Source organism: Dendrobates tinctorius, unplaced genomic scaffold, assembly GCF_039654945.1.
Source record: "Dendrobates tinctorius isolate UK_male_01 unplaced genomic scaffold, ASM3965494v1 ptg000231l, whole genome shotgun sequence".
NCBI lineage: Eukaryota > Metazoa > Chordata > Amphibia > Anura > Dendrobatidae > Dendrobates > Dendrobates tinctorius.
Window position 1 is genome coordinate 7,905,359 of NW_027361898.1, and position 26,356 is coordinate 7,931,714.

Here is a 26,356-nt window from a genome sequence, read left to right on the forward strand (position 1 = left end):
TATTCTAGGGTTAACAATGGATAGGTGTCTTATTGACACCTCCAATATTAACCCAGCTTAATGTCACCTTTCAATAGCAAGGTGACATTAACCCATTATTAACCCATTAGCCACCACTACAGGGCAATGGGAACAGTGAGGCTAAGTGTTTTCTGGGGTGGCTGGGGGCATATTTTTTTTAGCTGGGGGGGGGGGGGGGGGGCAAAAACAATGGTCCCTCTCTTGGATATTAAAATATGCCCTCACTCACTGGCTTTACCTCTATGGTGGAGAAATTATTGCGGGAGTCCGCTCTATTTTTTTTCAACGAATTAACCCCTTAATTTAACACCTACATGTCTCAAATTTTACACACATTCCCTAATCTAATTATTATTCAAAGACATAAAAAAAAACTAAATGAAATGGTTTACTGTATGTAAACCATGTGTCATTTCATGTCGCGTTTTGTATTGATTTTACAGAAGCCGGCAATTGATTTAGCGGCTATTGTGCTATGTAGAACTATAGATTATATATTAGAGTGTGTGTCTCAATGATGTGTGTATCCACACATCCAATTTTAATGTGGATACCCTCCAATGAAAGCTGAAAGTCTGAACTTCAACTGCATCTGAATTGTTTTGTTTAAAATTCATTGTGGTCATGTTTAGAACCAAAGTTAGAAAAATGTTGTCTCTGTCCAAATATCTATGGACCTAACTGTATGTGTCTATATCTATTCTTTCTATTCTTTATTAAACATGTCAGTGTGATTTTACTGTATCGCAAAATGACTTGCCAGCATTTGTTAAAGGACTCTGGTGCGTATTTCTCGCAAGTCACACGTGTGGTCCATGTGTAATCCGTGTTTTCTCGCCAGAATAGACTTGCATACGGCCGAGAAATATTCGGCTGATGGGAGCTGCCCCATAGAGGAACATTGGTCCGACTGCAATGCGTTGTATTTGCGCCTCTCACTCATCCATATTTCTCTCTAGTGTGACTCCAGCCTTAGGGTCATTATTGGGACACCGCTCCCAGAGATGACCACATATTGCCGCCAGCGTGTTTTACGTTGAGCCGCACACCACTTACCGCACAGGAGACCTTTTTTTTGCTACACTATATTGTGGTGTTGTGACAGATGTTGGAGGAACCTCTGCCTTGTTTGTGACCTTGCCTACAATGATAGGCGGCACTATGCAGCCCTGGGATACACCAGATGTTTTGACGCCATTGTGCATTTATTACCATTATTAATCATTTATATAGTGTGGGGTGTAATTAGTACATTGTTTCCTGGTGTGATTAGGATTATGTAACACATTGTGTATATGATGGATATTCCCATGGATAATATAACATTCTGCAACTTTCTAATAAAAATTAAAATGATGGTTATTCTTTAAAGTCTTTCATAAATCAATAGTACTTTGTCAAAATAAACAATTTTGTAATATCTTATCAGAGATCTGTTTTTTTTGCTTGACATAATTGATCAGTCATTTACCAAAATTCTCAATTCTGAGGTTAAATCTGTAGTCTGTGAAGACCAACACTCCCATTAGTGACATAGGAGCTGATGGTTACTAATACTGATGAGAGACTAGGAGGGAGGAGCTAGAGGCAGAGAGCCGCCTTCTATCTAGATAGCTGTGATTCTGTATAGGAGGAGCTAGCAGCAGGGTGCCGCCATCTCCTATCTCGATGGATGAGATTCTATGTAGGAGAAGCTAGCAGCAGAGCGCTGCCCTCTCGATAGATGAGATTCTATGTAGGAGGAGCTAGCAGAAGAGCACCGCCCTCTCGATAGATGAGATTGTATGTAGGAGGAGCTAGCAGAAGAGTGCCGCCCTCTCTCAATAGATGAGATTCTATGTAGGAGGAGCTAGCAGCAGAGCGCCGCCCTCCTATCTCGATAGATGAGATTCTATGTGGGAGGAGCAAGCAGAAGAGCGCTGCCATCTCTCAATAGATGAGATTCTATGTAGGAGGAGCTAGCGGCAGGGTGCCGCCCTCTCCTATCAATAGATGAGATTCTATGTAGGAGGAGCTATCAGAAGAGCGCCGCCCTCTCCTATCAATAGATGAGATTCTATGTAGGAGGAGCTAGCAGAAGAGCGCCACCCTCTCCTATCTCGATGGATGAGATTCTATGTAGGAGGAGCAAGCAAGAGTGCTGCCATCTCTCAATAGATGAGATTCTATGTGAAGGAGCTAGCAGCAGAGCGCCGCCCTAAATAGATGAGATTCTATGTAGGAGGAACTAGCAGAATTGCGCCGCCCTCTCTCGATAGATGAGATTCTATGTGTAGGAGCTAGCAGCAAGTGCGCCACCCTCTCTATAGATGAGATTCTATGTGTAGGAGCTAGCAGCAAGTGCGCCACCCTCTCTATAGATGAGATTCTATGTAGGAGGTGCTAGCAACAGAGCGCTGCCCTCTTGATAGATGAAATTCTATGTAGGAGGAGATAGCAGCAGAGCGCCGCCCTCTCTTGATAGATGAGATTCTTTGTAGGAGGAGCTAGCAGCAGATCACTGCCCTCCTATCTCCATAGATGAGATTCTATGTAGTAGGAGTTAGCAGCAGAACGCCACCCTCTCATCTCGATAGATAAGATCCTATATAGGAGGAGCTAGTAGCAGAGCGCCGCCCTCTCGATAGATGAGATTCTATGTAGGAGGAGCTAGCAGCAGACCACCACCCTCCTATCTCGATAGATGAGATTCTATGTAGTAGGAGCTAGCAGCAGAGCGCCGCCGTCATCTTGATAGATGAGATTCTATGTAGGAGGAGCTAGCAGCAGAGTGCAGCCCTCATCTCGATAGATGAGATTCTGTGTAGTAGGAGCTAGCAGCAGAGCGCAGCCCTCTCATCTCGATAGATGAGATTCTGTGTAGTAGGAGCTAGCAGCAGAGGGCTGCCCTCTATCTTAATAGAATCTCATCTATGTAGTAGGTGCTAGCAGCAGAGTGCCCCCCTCTCTTATCTCGATAGATGAGATTATATGGAGCAGGAGCTAGCAAAAGCGCTGCCCTCTCTCGATAAGTGAGATTCTATGTAGGAGGAGCTAACAGCAGAGCGCCGCCCTCTCTAGATAAATGAGATTCTATGTAGGAGCTAGCAGCAGAGCGCTGCCCTCTCATCTTGATAGATGAGATTATGTGTAGTAGGCGCTAGCAGCAGAGCGCTGCCCTCTCATCTTGATAGATGAGATTGTGTAGTAGGAGCTAGCAGCAGAGCGCTGCCCTCTCATCTTGATAGATGAGATTATGTGCAGTAGGAGCTAGCAGCAGAGCGCCGCCCTCTCTTATCTCGATAGATGAGATTCTGTGCAGTAGGAGCTTGCAGCAGAGCGCCGCCCTCTCTGATCTCGATAGATGAGATTCTGTGCAGTAGGAGCTAGCAGCAGAGCGCCGCCCTCTCTGATCTCGATAGATGAGATTCTATGTAGTAGGAGCTAGAGGCAGAGCACTGTGCCCTCTCCTATCTAGATAGATGAGATTCTCTGTAGAAGGGAAGAGCTAGAAGCAGATCTCCACCCTCTCCTATTTAGATAGAATCTCATCTATGTACGAGGGAGGTGCTAGAGGCAGAGCAGGGCACTCTAGATAGATGAGATTCTATGTAGGAGGAGCTAGAGGCAGAGCACTGCCCACTCCCATCTAGATAGATGAGATTCTATGTAGGAGGGAGGAGCTAGAGGCACAGTGCCACCCTCTCCTATCTAAATAAGATTGTATCTGCTCTCATCTATCTCAGTAATGGGAGTGTTGGGTCTTCACTGAATACAGATTTTACCTCCAGAATTGAGAATTTTGATAATGACTGATCAATGCTGGCAGAGAAAGAAGCAGATTTCCCTGATGAAAATAAGCAACTTTATATTTTATTTCACAAATCAATAGTACAATCGGTTACGCTTTAAGTCCTTTATCATTTACAAGAAAAAAATATGCCTGCTGTTAGTGAATAGGAATCCACAAGACTCCATTACATCTCACATCTTAAAAAGTTATTCAACTTTTTATTGTATTGTCCCCACCTCTCCATTTCCTGCACACAAATCTTTGTACTGAGCAAAAATTGACTGCTCAATAGGTTCTAATGTCTCCAGGGTAAAGAGGATGGTGGCTAGAGTAAGCTCATAGCAGTGGGGCCCCTAATGTCCCACCAGGACCCTCCATGGGCTGAGTATTGTGTAATCACATTAATGATTTGTAGTTTACTTCATGTAATATTGTTTTTCACTATGAATAAATTATATATATGAAATCTCATTGTCATTTCTGTAGAGAACAACATTCATTAATTTGCAGCTGAAGATGAAATCAGACTTGGGTAGAAACACGAGCACGACTGTAACAGGAACGCTTCAGGTCTTACTGATGTGCAGAGTACAGGGAGCAGTGCTCCAAAATATCAGGTACAGATATAAAGCCAGAAATAGACTTATATTCTCTTACCTAAGAGGGGCAGTTTTATAGTAGCGATAATCCCATATACTAGAATAAAACTCCTGCTACAATACCGCTCCACTATGTACAAGAATAACTACCTAGTGTACAACAAAAAAAAACAGGAGATACTTAAAAAAAAAAAAAAAAAAAAAAGGATTTTGTGGAAGCAAGAGCGAAAAGAAAGTCAAAGATGCTATAGGATTTTTACAGAATGAAAAGGGTGAAAAATGATGAGAAAACCGAACTTTTAAATTCCTATTTTCATCTGTGTTCTCTAAAAAAGCAATTGTAACATCAATTGATTTTTACTGTGCCATCGATTGAATAAAATAATCCAAACTATCTATAAACCGAGAGTTATGAGGGATCACAGCTAACAGAAATTAATTCAAGTCTCACAGTCCAGATTAAATTCATCCTAGGGTACTGAAAGAGTTAGCAGAGGAAATTGCAGAACCACTAGCCAGAATCTTTGAAAAATGCTGGAGAACAGAAGTCCCAGAAGATTGGGAGAAAGGGACAAAATTTGCCTATCTTCAAAAAAGGAAAGAAGACGGAGCCAGTGAATTACAGGCCAGTAAGCCTTCTATACCAGCAAAGATCTTTGAAAAAAATTATTAAACAACATATATGTAAGTAAATGGATAAGAATACAGTAATTAACCAGAGCCAGCATGGGTTTGTGGCAAACAAGTCATGCCAGACTAATTAATTTCCTTCTATGATGGAATCACTGACTGGGTGGATCAGGGAAAGTGGTAGATATAGTATATCTCAACTTCAGCAAAGAATTTGAAAAAGTATCTTATTATCCTTATTGAAAAAAATGACCAACTATGGAATTGACAAGGCTACGGTTAGGTAGATTCATAACTATCTCAGTGATCGTACTCAGAGTGGTAATAAATGGTTGCACATCCAATTAGAAGAGTGTTTCAAGTAGGGTACTACAAGGCTCTGACCTGCCCAGTGTTGTTAAACATAATTATAAATGATCTAGATAAGGGAACTGAAGTTACTAATCAAATTTACAGACAATGCAAAGCTAGGAGGGATAGCTAACACTAGAGCAAACAGGATTCAGAAAGATTTAGATAAGCTTGAACATTGGGCAGCCACTAATAGCATCTGGGCAAGAAAAATTAAATTTACATCTACAGACGGGGAGGAATAGAACAAAGCAACAGCACCTGTGAAAAAGACTTTGGTATACTAATAGATCACAGACTCACATGAGTCAACAGTATGATGTAGCAGCAAAAAAAAAGTCAAACAGTTTGGAGATGTATTAAGCGAAGCATAGAGTCTAGAACATGTGATGTGATTATTACCCTCTACTCCTCCTTGATCAGGCCTCATCTGGAATACTGCGTCCAATTCTGGGCATGATATTTTTAAAAAGACCTTGAAAAACTGGAGCAAGTTTAGAGAAAAGCAACTAGGATGATGAACGGACTGCAATGCATGCCCTACGAGGAACAGTTAGAGGATCTGGGAATGTTTAGCTTGCAAACAAGAAGGCCAAGAGGAGTGGTCTACAAATATCTGAAGAAATGTCACAGTGTAGAGGGATCATCATTTTTCTCATTTACACATGAAAACGCGAGAAGCATTGGAATGAAATTGCATGTGTTGCAGCTAACAGCTTCAAAACATGCAGCTGCAAGGACCCGGAACATATTTAAGCACGCCCAAGATACTCTGATAACACCTGAGCATGCTCGGATAACATGTTCGCTCATCACTGTTTCTTTACCTTACAACCGCAGTTATTCAAAACGTTTAACTCCCTCCTCCATCCACCACTGCCCCCTTCAACCTCCCTCATCTCTGCTTAGGACTTTGCACAAAGCTTCAAAAATAAAATTGACCAAACTAGGCATGTCTTTATTGTTCGACCACCACAACGCCTTTGTACACTAGACCAATGCCCTTGCCCTTGACCCATAGCCTCCCTCTCCAAATTGCACCTCACCACTTATGCACTTGACCCCATCCCAACTCTTCCCCAACCTCACCACTACACTTATCCCATCCCTGTTCAATCTCTTCAACCTATCACTAACTTTTGGTACTTTCCCTTCTGCTTTCAAACATGACACAATCATGCCTATCCTCAAAAAGCAATCCCTCAACCCAACCGTTGTGTCCAACTATCGCCTTATTCACTACCAAAGTCCTTGAACAACACGCTGAACTTTCCTCCCACCTCTCATCTAACTTGCTCTGCGACAATCTACAATCTGACTTCCATCCCCATTATTCTACTGAAACTGCCCTGACCAAAATTACTAACGACTTACAGCCAAAGCTAACAGACAAAATTCTTTGTACTCCTTTTTAGACCTGTCCTCTGCCTTCAACACAGTTGACTACAATGGCAGCTTGCATCATGCCTGGGAGTACTGAGCTCCGATCTTGTACTAATAATGTTACAGCACACTCCATTTACATATGATTGATCACATAAACCTCCTGATGTGTCTATGATAAGCAGAAAAAAGTGTCGAGGTGATAGGGTATAGTTTGAGGGATGCACTAGCACTTTATATTCAATATATTTATAAGTTTATTGATTAATACCTGTGGACTTACTCTTCACAACCATATAGGAATTCAGTTCACATATACTGTAATAATATAACTCATTAACCTAGTGACAATTATTTTATTGGTGTATACATATACTTTTCTACACTATTACATGCCATTTTGATTATAACTCAATGATATTTATGTGCAGCATTAAGAGCTATTACTCAGCTTATACTGAACTCCACGATTTAATTGTGTATTTTTTTTCATCCTTGTCCACTAGTTGGTGCCGGAGCTTTATATATTATAATGATTCATACAGTTCTTTACACACGTGTGTTAATATACTTTTTTTTTTTAATCTTTTTGGATGCTTCTAAAGGAGTTTCATCATGGAATATGGAAATATACAACTGTTACAAATATACTGTATATATGTGACTAAATTAACATCTCAATACAATTGCTACTCCCTTAATTTTAAATTGTTTTTAATCTTATGCTTTCAATAAAGATTTATATTTTATGCATAAATTTGGGGTAGTTCATTCTCTGTTTTATAGTTTGAGGGAGTTCTGAAATAACCCTTTAACAATTAGAGCCGGTGGAAGCACTAGATGGGTGATAATGGAATTTTCACTGAGTGTCTAACAGTAACTACCGTATTTTTCAGACTATAAGACACTTTTTTCCTCAAAAAATTTGAAGGAAAATGGGGGGTGCATCTTATAGTCCAGATGTATCTGCTGTGGATGGAGAGGTGGGGGAGTGAAAGCGGTTGAGAAGCAGTTCACAGGAGCTGGCTGCTGTAGCTAACAGCTGTGCCTGCTGTTAGAGGAATGAATATTCATTTTTTATTTTACAAAGGGTAAGAGGAGAAATTGGACCTCAAAAGTTGAGGCGCAATTTGTCCTGAGTACGCTGATACCCCATTTGTAGGGGAATACTACTTTTGAGGCACAGTGCAAAGCTCAGAAGGGAAGAGGCGCCATATTGGAGTTCAGATTTTGGTGGAATGGTTGAGGGTGCCATGTCACATTGGCAGACCCCCTGAGGTGCCAGAACAACAGAAACCCCCTATATGTGAACTCATTTCACAAACTACACTCCCCAGTGAATTCATCTAGGGGTGCAGTGATCATATCGACACCAGATGTGCCTCACAGAGTTTTATACCACTGAGTGGTGAAGAAAGAATATATTACATTTTTACCACTAAAATGTTATTTTAGCCCCAAGTTTTTAATTTTGCTAAGGGCTAATAGGACTTTTTTTTTTTTTTTTTTTTTTTTTTACAAAAAGCTGAGGTCCATTTTTTCCTGAGTGCGCCAATACCCTACACGTAATCAGGAAATATTTTTCAGGCACAGTGAAAAGCTCAGAAGGCAAGGAGTGCTAGATTTTAATGTTATGGTTTGCAGGTGCCATGGACCCACTGGGAGAGACCATGTGGAGTCGGTATAAAATGGACCACCTCCGACTCCTAAAAAATATATAATAAATTGGGTACAGTAGGTCAATGCAGTTTGTGAGGAATATTTTTTTCATAAGAATTTGGGAAAGTTGTGAAATGTCCTATAAATGTCTGTCCTATTCCTGATATAAGGTCTAGACTGTTAGCTGAGACAAATGTGTGCTGCAGTTTATGTTCATGATAAGTAGTGAAGCTCTTACTCTACAGATAAGGGGAAAAAATAAACACAGGGAAGGAATGCCTTCATTCATCTCTCTGGAGTGAACAGGAAGCAGGATTAACCCCTTCATGACCCAGCCTATTTTGACCTTAATGACCTGGCCATTTTTGGCAATATTGACCAGTGTCCCTTTATGAGGTAATAACTCAGGAACGCTTCAACGGATCCTAGCGATTCTGAGATTGTTTTTTCGTGACATATTTGGCTTCATGTTAGTGGTAAACTTAGGTCAATAATGTTTTCATTTATTTGTGAAAAAAACGGAAATTTGGCGAAAATTTTGAAAATTTCGCAATTTTCACATTTTTAATTTTTATTCCGTTAAACCAGAGAGTTATGTGACACAAAATAGTTAATAAATAACATTTCCCACATGTCTACTTTACATCAGCACAATTTTGGAAACAAAATTTTTTTTTGTTGGGAAGTTATAAGGGTTAAAAGTTGACCAGCGATTTCTCATTTTTACAACAAAATTTACAAAACCATTTTTTTAGGGACCACCTCACATTTGAAGTCACTTTGAGGGGTCTATATGGCAGAAAATACCCCAAAGTGACACCATTCTAAAAACTGCACCCCTCAAGCTACTCAAAACTACATTCAAGAAGATTATTAACCCTTCAGGTGCTTCACAGCTACTAAAGCAATGTGGAAGGAAAAAATGAACATTTTAATTTTTCCAATAAAAAATTTCTTTTAGCATCAATTTTTTCATTTTCACATGGGCAACAGGATAAAATGGATCCTAAAATTTGTTGGGCAATTTCTCCTGAGTACACCGATACCTCATATGTGGTCATAAACTACTGTTTGGGCGCACGGCAGGGCTCAGAAGGGAAGGAGCGTCATTTGACTTTTTGAATGGAAAATATGCTGGAATATTTAGCGGTTGCCATGTCGCGTTTGGAGAGTCCCTGTGCGCCTAAACATTGGAGCTCTCCCACAAGTGACCCCATTTTGGAAACTAGACTCTCCAAGGAACTTATTTAGATGCATAGTGAGCACTTTGAACCGCCAGGTGCTTCACAAATTGATCCATAAAAAAAAAAAAGGACTTTTTTTTCACAAAAATTTTCTTTTAGCCTCAGTTTTTTCATTTTCACATGGGCAGTGGGATAAAATGGATCCTAAAATTTGTTGGGCAATTTCTCCTGAGTGCACAGATACCTCATATGTGGTCATAAACCACTGTTTGGGCACACGGCAGGGTCCCGAAGGGAAGGAGCACCATTTGACTTTTTGAATGGAAAATTAGCTCCAATCGTTAGTGGACACCATGTCGTGTTTGGAGAGCCCCTGTGTGCCTAAACATTAGAGCTCCCCCACAAGTGACCCCATTTTGGAAACTAGACCACCCAAGGAACTTTTCTAGATGTGTGGTGAGGACTTTGAACCCACAAGTGCTTCACAGAAGTTTATGACGCAGAAAAGTGAAAATAAAAAAATAATTTTTTTTCCTCAAAAATGATTTTTTAGCCCGCTATTTTTTATTTTCACAAGGCTAACAGGAGAAATTGGACCACAAAAGTTGTTGTGTAATTTGTCCTGAGTACACCGATACCACATATGTCAGGGGAAACCACTGTTTGGGCGCATGGGAGAGCTCAGAAGGGAAGGAGCGCAATTTTGGAATGCAGACTGATGGGATGTTCTGCGGGCATCATGTTGCGTTTGCAGAGCCCCTGATGTGCCTAAACAGTAGTAACCCCCCACAAGTGACCCCATTTTGGAAACTAGACCCCCCAAGGAGCTTATCTAGATGTGTAGTGAGCACTTTGAACCCCCAAGTGCTTCACAGAAGTTTATAAACGCAGAGCCATGAAAATAAAAAATCATTTTTTTTCCTCACAAATGATTTTTTAGCCCGCTATTTTTTATTTTCACAAGGGTAACAGGATAAATTGGACCCCTAAAGTTGCTGTTCAGTTTGTCCTGAGTACGGTGGCACCCCATATGTGGGAGGGAACCACTGTTTGGGCGCACGGCAGGGCTCAGAAGGGAAGGAGCGCCATTTGACTTTTTGAATGGAAAATTAGCTCCAATCGTTAGCGGACACCATGTCGTGTTTGGAGAGGCCCTGTCTGCCTACACTTTGGAGCTCCCCCACATATCACCCCATTTTGGAAACTAGACCCCCTAAGGAAGTTATCTAGATGCATAGTGAGCACTTTGAACCCTCAGGTGCTTTACAGAAGTGTATAACGCAGAGCTGTGAAAATAAAAATATTTTTTTTCCTCAAAAAATGATTTTTTTAGCCCGCTATTTTTTATTTTCACAATAGTAACAGGAGAAATTGGACCCCAAAAGTTGTTGTCCAGTTTGTCCCGAGTACGCTGGTACCCAATATGTGGGGAGGGACCACTGTTTGGGCACGCGTCGGGGCTCAGAAGGGAAGTAGTGATGTTTTGAAATACCGACTTGATGGAATCGTCTGCGGGCGTCATGTTACGTTTGCAGAGCCCCTGATGTGCCTAAACAGTGGAAACCCCCTCAAGTGATCCCATTTTGGAAACTAGACCCCCAAGGAACTTATCTAGATGTGTGGTGAGCACTTTGAACCCCCAAGTGCTTCACAGAAGTTTATAACGCAGAACCGTGAAAATAAAAAAATCTTTTTTTTCCTCAAAAAATGATTTTTTAGCCCGCAATTTTTTATTTTCACAAGGTTAACAGGATAAATTCGACCCCAAAAGTTGTTGTACAGTTTGTCCTGAGTACGCTGGTACCCCATATGTGGGGGGGACCACTGTTTGGGCACACATCGGGGCTCAGAAGGGAAGTAGTGACGTTTTGAAATACCGACTTAATGGAATGATCTGCGGGCGTCATGTTACGTTTGCAGAGCCCCTGATGTGCCTAAACAGTGGAAACCCCCCACAAGTGACCCCATTTTGGAAACTAGACCCCCCAAGGAACTTATCTAGATGTTTGATGAGCACTTTGAACCCCCAAGTGCTTCACCGAAGTTTATAACTCAGAGCCGTGAAAAAAAAAAAAAAAATTTTTTTTCACAAAAATCATTTTTTTAGCCCCCAATTTTTTATTTTCCCAAGGGTAACAGGCGAAATTAGACTCCCAAAGTTGTTGTGCAATTTTTCCTGAGTACGCTGATACCCCATATGTGGGGGTAAACCACTGTTTGGGCACACGTCGGGGCTCGGAATGGAGAGAGTGCTGTTTGACATTTTGAACGCAAAATTGGCTGGAATAAATCGTGGCGCCATGTCGCGCTCGGAGACCCCGTGATGTGCCTAAACAGTGGAAACCCCTCAATTCTAACTCCAACCCTAACTCCAACACACCCCTAACCAAAATCCCACCCTAATAATAACCCTAACCACAGCCCTAACGCCAACACACCCCTAACCCTAATCCCAACCCACCCCTAACCCTAATCCCAACCCACCCCTAACCCTAATTCCAGCCCTAACCCTAATTCCAGCCCTAACCCTAATTCCAGCCCTAACCCTAATTCCAACCCTAACCCTAATTCTAGCCCTAACCCTAATTCCAACCCTAACCCTAATTTTAACCCTAATTTTAACCCTAACCCTAATTTTAACCCTAATTCCAACCCTAACCCTAATTCTAGCCCTAACCCTATTTCTAACCCTAACCCTATCTGTAACCCTTATTCCAACCCTAACCCTAATTCCAACCCTAACACTAGTTCGAACCCTAAATGGAAAAAAAAATATTTTTTTTATTTTATTATTTGCACCTGGCTATGGGGGTGATAAAAGGGGGGTGTATTTACTTTTTTTTTCATTTTGATCACTGTGAGAGTGTATCACAGTGATCAAAATGAAAAATGAACGGGCAACCGGCAAATTCATGGGCGCCGCCATCTTGGACAATGGCAGGCGCACTGCGCATGCGCCCGCCATTTTGCAAGATGGCGGCGCCCATGATCCGGACGCCGGGAGCCACGGCGGGACACCGGGAGCACGATCGGAGGTCCTGGGGGCATCGGAAGGTGGGAGGGAGCGATAGACAGGGGAGGGGGAGCAGATGATGACGGCGGCGAACGATTGCCGCCGTCCATCGGTGGCGGGGGCCGATCGGCCCCGCCAGTCGGTGTGTGGGGGGGTCGGGGGTCAGTGTCCAGCCATGTCCGATGCTATTGCAGCATCGGCCATGGCTGGATTGTAATATTTCACCAAATTTCATTGGTGAAATATTACAAATCGCTCCGATTGGCTGTTTCACTTTTAACAGCCAATCAGAGCGATCGTAGGCACGTGGGGGCTAAGCCACGCCCCCAGGGATTAACTGTAGAGTGTCCTTTGTGTGCGGGTCGGGTGACCTTTCAGTGACCCCGGTCACCCGACCCGCAGGGGGGCTATTTATAGCATGACGCCTACGTAGGCGTCATAGGTCGTTTGGGCACGACTTTTCATGACGCCTACGTAGGCGTCATGGGTCGTGAAGGGGTTAAAGAAGGTATGTACATCCTAAAGCATATCTAAACTTTCAATAAACTGCATAAATCAATAGTCCAGTATATGTTATCTCTTTATGCTTGATGTTTTAGTTTGTTTTTCCTCTTAGCTCCTGTCTGGATAAATTAGCTGCTTTGATGACTTATATACACTGTACATAGAATATAAGGGGAAAAAATGTTTTCTAACATCTTAAATTCAGAAATACAGTAACAGGATCGATGAGGACATCTATATATATATATATATATAATATAGGCCGTGACCAATCAGCGACAGTCGCGGCAACATGGCCGCATTGCTTATTGTACAGGCACATTACAGCCGTTAAAGGCATCACTGCTGCGTCGCTCATTACACAGGCACAGTCCTGTACATATTCTGGAGTACAATATATTAGGTAACAGCAGAACAGTGACTACAGCTCTGGGTGTAACTGAAGTACAATACATTTGGTAAGATCTGAACAGTGACTGCAGCTCTGGCTGTAACAGGAGTATAATACATTAGGTAAGAGCAGAATGGTGACTGCAGCTCTGGGTGTAACTGGACTACAATACATTAGGCAAAAGCAGAACAGTGACTGCAGCTCTGGGAGTAACGAGTACAATACATTAGATAACAGCAGAACTGACAGCAGCTCTGGGTGTAACTGGAGTACAATACATTAGGTAACAGCAGAACAGTGACTGCAGCTCTGGGAGTAACTGGAGTACAATACACTAGGTAACAGCAGAACAGTGACTGCAGCTCTGGCTGTAACTGGAGTACAATATATTAGGTAACAGCGCGCACGGCATCTTCCGGTTCCAGTAATGTTTAGCAAGAAGGGCCGGAGATGACATCACTCTCGCGAGAGCGTGACATCATCAGCGTGTTTCGCGCAAAGCATTACTGGAGCCGGAAGATGCCGGGAGCGTGGAGAGGAGAGACAGAGTCCGGGGGCAGTCGGAATGTAAGTATATAACTTTTTTATTTTAACAGACTCTAGAATACCCGATGCGATAGAATCGGGCCACCATCTAGTATATATATATTTGTGTGTGCTATTATTGTAAGGGTCAGCCTACGAGGAGCGGTGGCTCCAGAACAACGTAGGGTGAAAAAGCTCCGCTGTTAGGCAGGGAGATTATCAAATAGGGACTTTTAGTTATCTTTCCTCCCTTTATGTCCCAATAAGTAATTTTGTATCCAGCTACTATTGCTCACCTATTTTTTGTTTGTGGTGGTTTTTGGCACGGGATATTTATTATTATTGATTGTGAATCTAATGAACCCGGCCATCTGTTGCTTCTAGTTTTGATTTTCTATAGACAGGATTCAACAGGGTGAGTAGGGAAAGCCGCCGAGGAGCGGGGGTGCCATTTGCGTTTCAAGAGGGTGCCAACCTCCGCTCTCAGGCAGGCGTGAGTTATAGGGCCCTATAGGGATAAACAGGTTGTTATCCCTTGCCTGACGTTGGAATTTATTCTATACATCGATTTCTGGATTCAAAAATATCAGCATTTTTTCATGCCTGTTTTTCTAAAAAAGTTTTTTCAAAAATTTTTTAAATTAATAATAAAGTATCTTTTAAAGAATCGGACTCCCACTAAGGTGTAACCGCTATAAATTATACCTGGAAAGGCTGCCAAGAGTAGTGGAGAGTGAGCCGTGTGTGCCCCCGCGCGTCGGGACAAGGGGGCACACACGGCTCACTCTCCAGCACTACCCGTTTTGCTACTCAGTGCGTTTTTGTAGAAAACTTTTTTCCACTTACTGCAGAGTGTATAATAAATTGTAAATATGCAAAGTTTTTTCGTTCTAAAGTTGTATTCCAATAAATATATTTTATGTTCTATCTAAATGACTTGATTATTGTATCATAATAAAGATTAAAAGCTTGATGTTACCATTTACTACTGTAAATTTATCACTTAAACATGAGTCATGTATGAGGGAGTCGGAGTCGTGGAGTCATCATGTGAATTGAGGAGTCGGAGGTTTGGCATACCGACTCCACAGTCTTGAGCAGAACCCCCTATAAGTGACCCCATTTTACGAACTACATTTCTCAATAAATTTATCTAGGGGTGCAGTGATCATTATTGACACCATGGGTGTGTCACAGAATTTTACACCATTGGGCAGTGAAGACAAAATAGCATTTTTACCACCAAAATTTTGTTTTAGCCAAAGATTTTACATTTTCACACAAGAAGTGGGTAAAAATGGAACCAGACTTTGTCCCACAATTTCTACTAAACGTGGCAATACCCCATATGTAGCTGTACAGTACTACTTAGCCATACGGAGAGACTCGGGAGGAACGGAGCGCTATTTGCCTATTCAAGTGAATGGGTATGTGCACATGTCAGAGTGTTTCCATTTTTTAATGTCAGCATGGGCTACAAAACATTCCACACATGTGCATACACACAACACACATGGATGTCATCCATGTGACACGCATCGGCGCCGGGGATGAAGCATTACAGTAAGCGCTGTTAAAAAACACCGGATACTGAACACGGCTCTCATCATTCTACCCTGCTCTGCTGGCGATTGGCGTGAGCAAAGGAGAATGATGAGAGTTACATTTAAGTGATAAGAGCCACAGCAATCAGCGGCTGATGGGACTATTACTCCCATCAGCCTACCCCTGCTGCTGCTAATAACAGCTGTTCACTGTGCTAGGGGTGGATCTCACACTGAAGCCACTGCAGCTCAGCCCAGCTGGGAACGTAACCTCAGTGATCGGAGGTAACCTCTATGATGTCACCGCCGGTCACTGATGCTGCTGCTCGCAGCCGCTAATTCCCCAGTGGTTCTCAGCCTGGATGGTCACATATTGGCACCATCCAGGTTGAAAACTATTCATCCCCCAGACATGGATGACAGCGTGGAACAGAACAACAGGTGATGGATAATGTTGTTTTTTCTATTTTTGGTTTATTACAGGAGAACGAGGGCTTTGGTTGAATAGTTAGGTGAGTATAACTGTGTTTGTTATTTTTAAATAAAAATGTAAAACTTTTGTTTTTATCTAAAAATGAGTGCATGTATGTGTGTATCAGCCACGCTCACTCCACATAGCCCCGCCCAATCACTAAGCATCTTTCATTTCACCAGAGCTGTTTAAAAGAAGCTGAGCTGTGATTGGTTGCTATCAGCAATAGTTTTCCTTCTCCACAACACCTCAGCAGACACTGACCAGATGAGAGAAATCTAGCATCCCTAGGAGCAGAGAGCACATGGCATAAATAAATCACCCCCTCTATTACTGCCGTGCTCTATTGTTACCGGCATAGAAATTCGCATCATCAGCAGCCGCTCACAGAGCCGCAGTGCAGGTTACATAACAGCACATCTCCAGGAACTCCCAGCTCAGCATATTTAACATGTCTTATCCCATAAGTGCAAGCTGAGTGACACTTCTATTATGGCTGCCCGCAGCAGGTCTCCATAAAAATGGTGCTGGTCTTGCGCGCGTGCGCCATGTAGCCGACTTTGGCACGCAGTGTTCCGGCCATCTAATATGAGTCGCACGCATCTTGATGACGTCTGATTGGTGTTTTTTTTACCACGCATGCGTGCGACTCTCTGATGGCGACGGGTCATTTTGCGAATGCCGCCTGGCCTCACTGGGCATGTGCCGCTGTGATTATTGGCACCTGGGACCCTGCATATATATATGGGTAGGTGACGCTAGACAGACACTTCCCCTTGATAAAGCCGTGGCGAAACGCACGTCGGGGTAGAGCAAGGCGCCCCCCTCCTTGCACTGTCAACATGGGTAAGTGGCAATAGCACCCCGGATATTATGGGTATTATCCCTCTGTGATTAGTGTTGATTTCTGGGCACGGTGTAACTGCAGATATTATACTGTGACTCCTTTATCCAGCACCCTGATGTAGTTTTCATTGATATAGCTCAGGCATGTTGCAATATTCTGTTCACTAGGGATTGCTCTGCAGCTACACTATTTTTGTCTTACCTATTATGTATAGGGGTGACCTCTCGCCTGTTCTTCTAGAATGCTTCTCCAAATCACCTCTTGTATATTTATAAATGTTTGATAAATTTTAATACATTATAATAAAGATTTGCTTTTTATGCATCTTATAAACCTTTTCTTGTGGTTTATGGCTACTCCGCTTTTCTTCTGTCTTGCATGGCCCCTTACCAGCCTGAGAATACCAGTCCCCAGCTATGAGCGTGGGGATACCTCTATTCTTGATAACCAACCTTGCTGAAGATGACATCTGAGGATTGCAGCCTCCAGGTGTGAGTTTTGCCTGGCTGGCTTTAGAAAATATTTAGGCTAAGTGCACACGTAGATTTTCCGCGCAGATTTGAAGAAATCTGCAGGTCAAATGACCTGCATTTTTCCTGCGAATTCCTTCCTGTTTTCTTGCGGTTTTTGTGCGGTTTTCCCCCTGAATTTGGAGAATGGAGCAGGTGGAAAACCGCACAAAAGAAGTGACATGCTGAATTTTTTGTACCGCACAAAAACCGTGCGGAAAAAAACGCAGCGTCTGCACAGCGGTTTTTTTTTAATTGATTTACACTGTACTGTAAATCACTTTGCGGATCCGCAGCGTTTCTGCGCGGTAAAATCCGCTGTGGATCCGCAGGAAAAATGCATCGTGTGCACATGGCCTTATAGCGCAGGTGGCAGCTTATGAATATCCCCATCAGCCACTCCTGCTGTCACTTTTAGCGGCAGCAGGGGTAGGCTGATGGGAGTAATAGTCCCATCAGCCGCCGCCTGCTGTCTCTATCACTTAAATATAACATTCTCCTCTACTCGCGCCGATCGCCAGCAGAGCAGGGGACAATGATGAGAGCAGTGTTAAGCGCTGGGGAACAGCACTTACTATAACGCTTCTCTGGCGCCCATCCATGTGGTACTGATGCGGCACATGGATGCCACACGTGTGTCACAAGTATTACACGGACACTGACATCTCCGGTACCGTAAATATCAGGACATGTGAAAGAGGCCTTATAGCGGGTTTTATGTTTGGCAGCTGTCACACACTAAAAGATGCTTTTTTATTGCGAAAAATAACTTTTGCATCACCACATTTTTTAGAGCTATAATTTTTTCCATATTTTGGCCCACAGAGTCATGTGAGTTGTTTTTTTGCGGGACGAGTTAACGTTTTTATTGGTGCCATTTTCGGGCAAACGACATTTTGTGATCACTTTCTATTCTGATGTTTGGGAGGCAGAATGAACAAAATCCAGCAATTCAGGAATATCTTTTGGTGGGGGGCTTTGGTAAAATTGATAAGGCAGTTTTAGGGTATGTGCAGATTTGCCTGCAGAATTTTCTGCACAGAATCTGTACCTCTTGGCAGAACACGCAGGTAAAAATCCACGCGTTTTTGATGCGAATTGTATCCGTTTTTGTAAGCTAATTAAAGATATGTTATTTAACAAAAAGAAAAAGATTTGTGATGTCATTTGTGGTCCAACCTCCTCTTTTACATTTGTCCAACCCACACTCCATTACAGACAGCTAAATAGACAGATCTATAGATAGATAGAGATAGATATGGGATAGACAGATCTATAAATAGATATATCCATAGATATATCTATATTTTGATATATCTATGGATATAGATAAATAATAGCAAGGCCGATGTTTATTAATGAACGTTTCATTTTGAAAAAGAAAATGGAAACAAAATGGCGTGAGCTCCCATGCAATTTTCTGCGCCAGAGATGGAAATCCGGGGCCCAATATTCGTAGCCTGGGAAGGGGGTAATACCCATGGCCCCTTCCCAGGCTATGAATATCAGCCCGCAGCTGTCTGCATTGCCTTTACTGGCTATTAAAATAGGGGGACCCCAAAAAGAAAGGATGTGGGGTCCCCCTATATTTCATAGCTAGAAAGGCTACGTAGACAGCTGCGGGCTGATATTCATAGCCTAGAAAGGGGCCATGGATATTTCCCGCCCCCCCGGCTACAAATACCAGCCTGCATCCACCTGGCACTTAGCCCTTGTCTTCCCACTGCCGTGTAGCGGTGGCACATGGGGTAATAAGGGGTTAATGTCACCTTGCTATTGTAAGGTGACATTAAGCCCGGTAAATAATGAAGAGGAATCAATAAGAAGCCTCTCCATTATTAATCTAATAAAGGGTTAAAAAAAATTCAGAAAAAAGTATTTTAATGAAATAAAACACGACACATTTTTTCATAATTTTTATTACACGCCTAAATCCATTTGAATCCCTCGCAATGGCTGCGGTTTTGCGGGACAAGATGACGTTTTCAGTGGTATTATGTTTATTTCTGTATTTTTGATTGCACGTCATTCCACTTTTTGTTCAGCGGTATGATGATAAAGCATTGTTTTTTGCCTCGTTTTTTATTTTTTTACGGTGTTTACTGAAGGGGTTAACTAGTGGGACAGTTTTTTAGGTCAGGTCATTGCGGACGTGGCAATACCAAGTGTGTACTTTTATTGTTTATGGTTTTGGGGTTTTTTTTTGACATTCAAATATTTAGAGATACAATATCTTTTGATTTCTTTATTATTTTTATTTTTTTTTAAATATTTTTACAATTATTTTTTTTTCTTTTTTCTAACTTTTTCCCTTTGTCCCAGTTTGGGACAATCCTTTTTTGCAGGCTGATCTCTTCTATACCTTGGAGATGAAGCAGCATTGCCATGCCATAGAAGCTGTCAGCTCTGCACTGACAAACAGAATTGCCCATCTTGCACTGCGCATGATCAGCAAGATTCCTAGCTCTGGTGACCCGGATGTCGTCATGACGACATCAGGTCACTATGGCAATGATCGGGACCCCCGCGTCACCGAACCAAACTCAGAGGGGCTGACAGCCCTCTGCCGGCTTCTGGAATGCTGCGATCGTGTTTGATCACAGCATTTCAGGGCTTAAAGTGCTGGGAGTGGTCTGTGATCACTCCTGTCACCTAGTGCCTGGTAGATAGAAGGAAACGTCGATATTGACCGTGCTGCTGTAGAAATCACAGTCCCAGTATATAGATAATAAAATTGGTATTCTATTCACTATTCTCTCAACGCGTTTTGAAGTTCACATAACTTCTTCCTCAGGAGATGCATAAGTGTACAATATCCTTACATACCATTTATATAGACGCAGACATTCAAATCTGGCGCCAAGAGATAATCACATGTCAGAACAGTGTCAAAGCTCATAGGGTTGACGCATAATACAACAGATGACAAAGTATGTTTGTTAGAAAGATACAGAATAAAAAAAATTAACATTTTAATATTTGAACATCCTTATTTTCTTTTATAGGTATATCAAGATCAAAGAAAAAGTCAAAAAAATGAAAAAAGAAACTGTAGAAAACAGAAAAAAAAAGGTTTTCATATATACACCGCAGATCCGATCTCACTCAAAAACATGTGAGCCAGGAATTCACCACTCCATCAAGCTGTCAAATTCAAGGAAACCTTGTTGAAAGAACAAGTGTTATGGACATTACCAACTGCAAGAATTATTATTAAAAAGATGAAAATAACTTGATTTAATTTATATATATATATACACACACACACTGCTCAAAAAATAAAGGGAACACTTAAACACCAGAATATAACTCGAAGTAAATCAAACTTCTGTGAAATCAGATTATCCACTTAGGAAGCAACACTGATTGACAATCAATTTCACATGCTGATGTGCAAATGGAATAGACAACAGATGGAAATTATTGGCAATTATCAAGACACCCTCAATAAAGGAGTGGTTCTGCAGGTGGGGACCACAGACCACATCTCAGTACCTATGCTTTCTGGTTGATGTTTTGGTCACTTTTGAATGTTGGTTGTGCTTTCACACTCGTGATAGCATGAGACGGACTCTACAACCCACACAAGTGGCTCAGGTAGTGCAGCTCATCCAGGATGGCACATCAATGCGAGCTGTGGCAAGAAGGTTTGCTGTGTCTGTCAGCGTAGTGTCCAGAGGCTGGAGGCGCTACCAGGAGACAGGCCAGTGCACCAGGAGATGTGGAGGAGACCGTAGGAGGGCAACAACCCAGCAGCAGGACCGCTACCTCAGCCTTTTTCCAAGGAGGAACAGGAGGAGCACTGCCAGACCCTTGCAAAATGACCTTCAGCAGGCCACAAATGTGCATGTGTCTGCACAAACGGTTAGAAACCGACTCCATGAGGTTGGTCTGAGTGCCCAACGTCCACAGATGGAGGTTGTGCTCACAGCCCAACACCGTGCGGCCCTCCAAAGAAATGCCACCCCACACCATTACTGACCCCCTGCCAAACCGGTCATGCTGAAGGATGTTGCAGGCAGCAGATCGCTCTCCACAGCATCTCCAGATTCTGTCACGTCTGTCACATGTGCTCAGTTTGAACCTGCTTTTATCTGTGAAGAGCACAGGGTGCCAGTGGCGAATTTGCCAATCCTGGTGTTCTGTGGCAAATGCCAAGCGTCCTGCACAGTGTTGAGCTGTGAGCACAACACCCATCTGTGGATTTCGGGCCCTCAGACCGTCCTCATGGAGTCGGTTTCTAACTGGTCTGTGGTCCCTACCTGCAGAACCACTCCTTTATTGAGGTTGTCTTGATTATTGCCAATAATTTCCATCTGTTGCCTTTTCTATTTGCACAACAGCATGTGAAAATGATTGTCAAACAGTGTTGCTTCCTAAGTGGACAGTTTGATATATACCATATATGAAAAGATTTTAATGGTGAATAAAAGAAATCAATAAAAAATATGAGTCGCCTGTGCGGTAAATTATAAAAGATAGGTTGCATCATATTAGGACATCCACATATTTAAATATTCACTAAGATCACCATATATTAATCCTTTCAATGAAGCAGTCACTATAAATTCATTAGTTAGTTTACTTAAACCACTAAAAAAAAAAGAACCAATTAATTACATTGAATCAATACCATAAAAAATTACCGTACCGTAAAATCCTGAGTGACAACCTCCTTCCCTCCGCCAGGACATTAAAATGGGTCGTGGCTGGGTCTTCCAGCAAGATAATGACCCAAAACATACAGCCAAGGCAACAAAGGAGTGTCTCAAAAAGAAGCACATTATGTTACGTTTCTGTGCGTTTGGTGGGCACGTCAAAAACACGCATACATCCACATACATCCGCATGTCCTAATGTTAAAGAAAGGTATGCAGGACACATGCAGAAGTAGGCGGAGCTAAACAGAAGTGCAGAAGTAGGCAGAGCTTAACGGAGGAAGTACGCAGCCCTCCGCCGAATGCTAATGTTTTGTTTGACAGAGGGATAAAATACTTATTTCTCACTGCAAAATGCAAACAAATGTATATATTATATACAATGTGATTTTCTGGATTTTATTTTTGCTATTCTCTCTCTCAATGTTAAAATTAACCTACCCTTAAAATTATAGACTGTTCATGACTTTGTCTGTGGGCAAACTTACAAAATCAGCAAGGGATCAAATAATTATTTCCTTCACTGTATATATATACCAGGATGGAGGATATTAGTACAGAATTGGGGGAATTACCCCAGTAGCAGTGCTAGCAGCAGATCACCCCCATCTATAACAGTGAGTCATGACTAGAGATGAACAAATATGTTCGAAAACCGATCGTCAACCATAAATTCAGCACGAATATGGCACATTCGGATTCATGATCGGAAACACAAGCAAAATTTTTTATAAAATCAGAAAAAATAGGTAACATTCATTAAAAAGTGTAGGAAAATATTTGCATTGCCGCTAAAGTATTTTGAGCACTTTGGCTAGGATAGTGGTGGTATATGATGAGTGTGGGACACATGTTTGATGAGGGGAAGGGGTGGGGAGAGCCCAGAGGAGCGGTGTCCGTGTAAACTTTTTTTTCTATCTTTGTGTGCACATTGCAGCTAGCCAATCAGGACGCAGCAAACGTCCACAATGTCCCGACGGCTTGTGTCATTGGCTGCTGAAATCACGTGTCCCTCTCTATATAAAAAGCAGCCATCTTGTTTTAGAATCAAGTCGTCAATATAACAGTGCAGAGAGGCTGCTCCTGACGCTGAGCCTGGGTACTGACAGAAACAACCGCCTAGCTAACTAGCTAAAATCTAGGTCAGATTGTTTAGATAGCTAGTGTCCTGTATGTCTGTCCACCTTCCAGATTTTTTTTTATCTTGTGCCATTACTGAGGTCCACTGCTTCCATTGCACTCCATGCACGAGTAGTCCTTTCTAATTCTTATTTTTTTCAGTTGCTAAACGTGATACAGCACGCCATATCCAACCTTGTGATTTAGTGGTGGTGACATTGTTCTGTGACAACCTACTGGCCAGTGAAAAAAAATATTTTGGCAGTTGCTACCGTGATTTAGCATGCCATATCTCACCCTGTCATTTAGTGAGGGTGAAATTAAGCTGTCTGCATACCTCATGCAGATTTTAAAAAATTCTGTTGCAAAACGTGATACAACCAGCCATATCCCACCTTGTCATTTTGTGGCGGTGAAATTGTTCTGTGTGCAGAGCTGTTGCACAAAAAACATGTTTTGGCAGTTGCTAATATGATTCAGCATGCCATATATCAGCTTGTCATTTAGTGGAGGTGAAATTCAGCTGTCCGCATAGCTCCTGCAGATTTAAAAAAAAAAAAAATCTCAGAAAATTTCTGTTGCTAAACGTGATACAGCCTGCTTTTCCCACCTTGTCATTTAGTGGCAGTGAAATTGTTCTGTGTGCAGGGCTGTTGCACATAATTTTTTTGGTTTTTTTAACGTGATACAGCAGGCTACATCCCAGTTTGAAATTGTTTGGAGCATATCTTCTAGGTTATACAGGCCTCATCCACACTAAAAACAAATTTCTGTTACGAATGTGATACAGTAGGGGAGAACTCAGTTTGAAACTGGAGCATATTTTCTTTGTCATATAGGCCACATCCACACTCAAACAATTCTTTCTTCTATTACTAACGTCATACCGTATGAGAGATCTAATTTTCAAATTGTTTGGGTGAGCTGCTGCAGAGAGCACAGAAGCTCTGTGCTCACTTCTGCCGTTTGCTTCCCTCAGGTCATCAACTTGTATCGATACAGAGGTTTTTGTCCAGTTAACGGGTTGATATGCAATGTGCCAACATGGTGGAATTCCACTCTGCAGCGATTGTGGCAGCAGCAATGAGCCCTGATGCAGCAGGTCATATCATATAGCCTGGGCCAATGTAGTACAGATGTGGCGCATATCACGTTTACGGAGTGGGCACAGATTAAAGACCTCTGCACCCTTCTGCACAGTTTCAAAATGGCTACTAAGATGGTTAGCGCTGACGATGCAGTCATCAACATCACTATTCCAGTAATCTATATGCTGGAGCAAACTTTGAATAGCCTTCAGGAGGAAGTAGTGGTCCCAGAAGAAGTGGAGGAAACAGAGGCGGATGCGGAAAGGAAAACATTGTCTCAAAGTTCCAGACTGTTGTCACACAGGCGGGTACCAAGGGAGAGAGGATTACTGCGCGATCGAGGGAGGCTGGCAGGGCCGGACTGGGACTGAAATTCAGCCCTGCCATTTTTTAAGAACACAGGCCCACGTCTTGTAACTTCTGTAATCTTGCTCTCTAGATAGTACAGGTCAGCAGCATACAATCAAAACGTTTAGTGTTGCGGAGCTGCATAGCCAAAAGCCACTGAATTATGACCAATTTAGATGAGCCAATAATCATGAAATGTGTAAATTTAAGAGCGCGTCTTCCTGATTATTGGCTCGTTTAAATAGGTCAGTAATCACCTGATGTAAGAGCAAAATGATTATTAGTCACGTGAGACAATTTTTAGCCGGCTTAAAAATCAAGGTTCTTGGTAGCACATTGCTCCGGGTAAACAGGACATGCACTCCGGAGAACAGGCCATTCTGTGTGCACAGAACATATTACCAGTCGCTGTGTGCACAGAGAAGTGCGTCCTCCTGTGTGAATAGGCCATATAGGACACTGACTGACGTGTATATGGCTGGTTGGTGGTCATGTACATGCTGGAGCACAGTAATGACAGGAAAGTCTCATTCAGACGTCCATTTCTCACGTACATGTTCTATCTGTGGTTTTCATTATTTCTGTTCCATAAACTGCAATAGATGAGCGCATCGCCAATGCATGTCATAATCGGCATGCGTACGTGATGTGCCGTCATTCTGTGATGGGCCCTCAGACACGGGCTCCATCCAGCGTTCAGGGGTCCGTCACCGCTAGCACAGACAGGGAAGCTGCGCTAGCATGATCACTAAACGCGATCACAATATGACAGTAGCGTTAATGCAGTCCGTCAACGCTATGCATTGAACGGACTGCATTAACACAATGTGACCCTAGTCTAAGGGTATGTGCACACATCTTTTTCAGGCGGATTGAAAAAGCGCCACAAACCTGCTGCTAAACATGAACTTTAGTGCACAGCAATGTAAAGCCACATTGCTGTACCTGCTCCGTTTACTTCTTTTAACTGCTTCAGTGCTTGGAAACTGAGGCCATTAAAAGAAGTAGCACATTCTGTCACGTGCAACTATAAGGCTATGTGCACACATCCGGAATTCCGGCGCATTTTATGCGTTTTTGCCGCGCATTTTCGCCACGAAAACGCATAAAATAAGCAAGCCATTGTATTCAATGGCATTCTGCACATGCTGTGCTAATGCTGCGTATTTTTGCGTGGCAAAATCGCATCGCGGAAAAAATACGCAGCATGCTCACTCTTTTTGCGGAAAATGTGCAGATGGTACCCAGGGTCTGGGGAATTCTCCATTGGGCTCTGGGTACTATATCCCTGGTAAAAAAAGAATTAAATTAAAAAATTGTTGATATTCTCACCTTCCTGCGTCCCCCGCAGCGTCCCCAGGCCTCAGCGATGCTCCCGGAAGCTCCCATTCCCAGTGATGCCTTGCACGACAATGACCTGTGATGACATAGTCCTCTTTCCTTCTGGAGGCAATTTGCATATACACACATATACAGTACATATACAGACATAAGGTGCATATATATACATATACACAGTACACATATATATATATTTACAGATAGTACCTATATATATATATATACATGCACACAAACTACAGACACATGACTTGCACATATATACACGTCACACATTGTGTGCATACATATATACTCGCTCCTTTCTGCAGGCACCTGGATTTCTTCATGTGACGTCACTTCCTAGGAGCAGGGGATTTCAGCTCCATCACTAGTGGCTGCACACAGGCCTGACCCTC

At 42.4% G+C, this 26,356-nt stretch overlaps 1 protein-coding gene across 3 annotated transcripts in view; it reads left to right on the plus strand.

Annotated features, from left to right (window-relative positions):
• The window catches only part of TRAF2 (TNF receptor associated factor 2), a 105,856-nt gene extending 85,147 nt beyond the window's left edge, over window positions 1-20,709 (plus strand). The window contains exons 13-14 of one of the 3 annotated variants that reach the window (XM_073556056.1): window positions 4,280-4,410; window positions 20,410-20,706. In XM_073556056.1, coding sequence (XP_073412157.1) covers window positions 4,280-4,410; window positions 20,410-20,575 — 297 coding nt within the window. In that variant the 3' untranslated portion in view covers window positions 20,576-20,706. Of the gene's footprint in view, window positions 1-4,279; window positions 4,411-20,409 lie in introns of all 3 variants that reach the window. The other 2 variants (XM_073556057.1, XM_073556059.1) reach the window with 2 other exon arrangements.
• The last annotated feature ends 5,647 nt before the right edge of the window (window positions 20,710-26,356 follow it).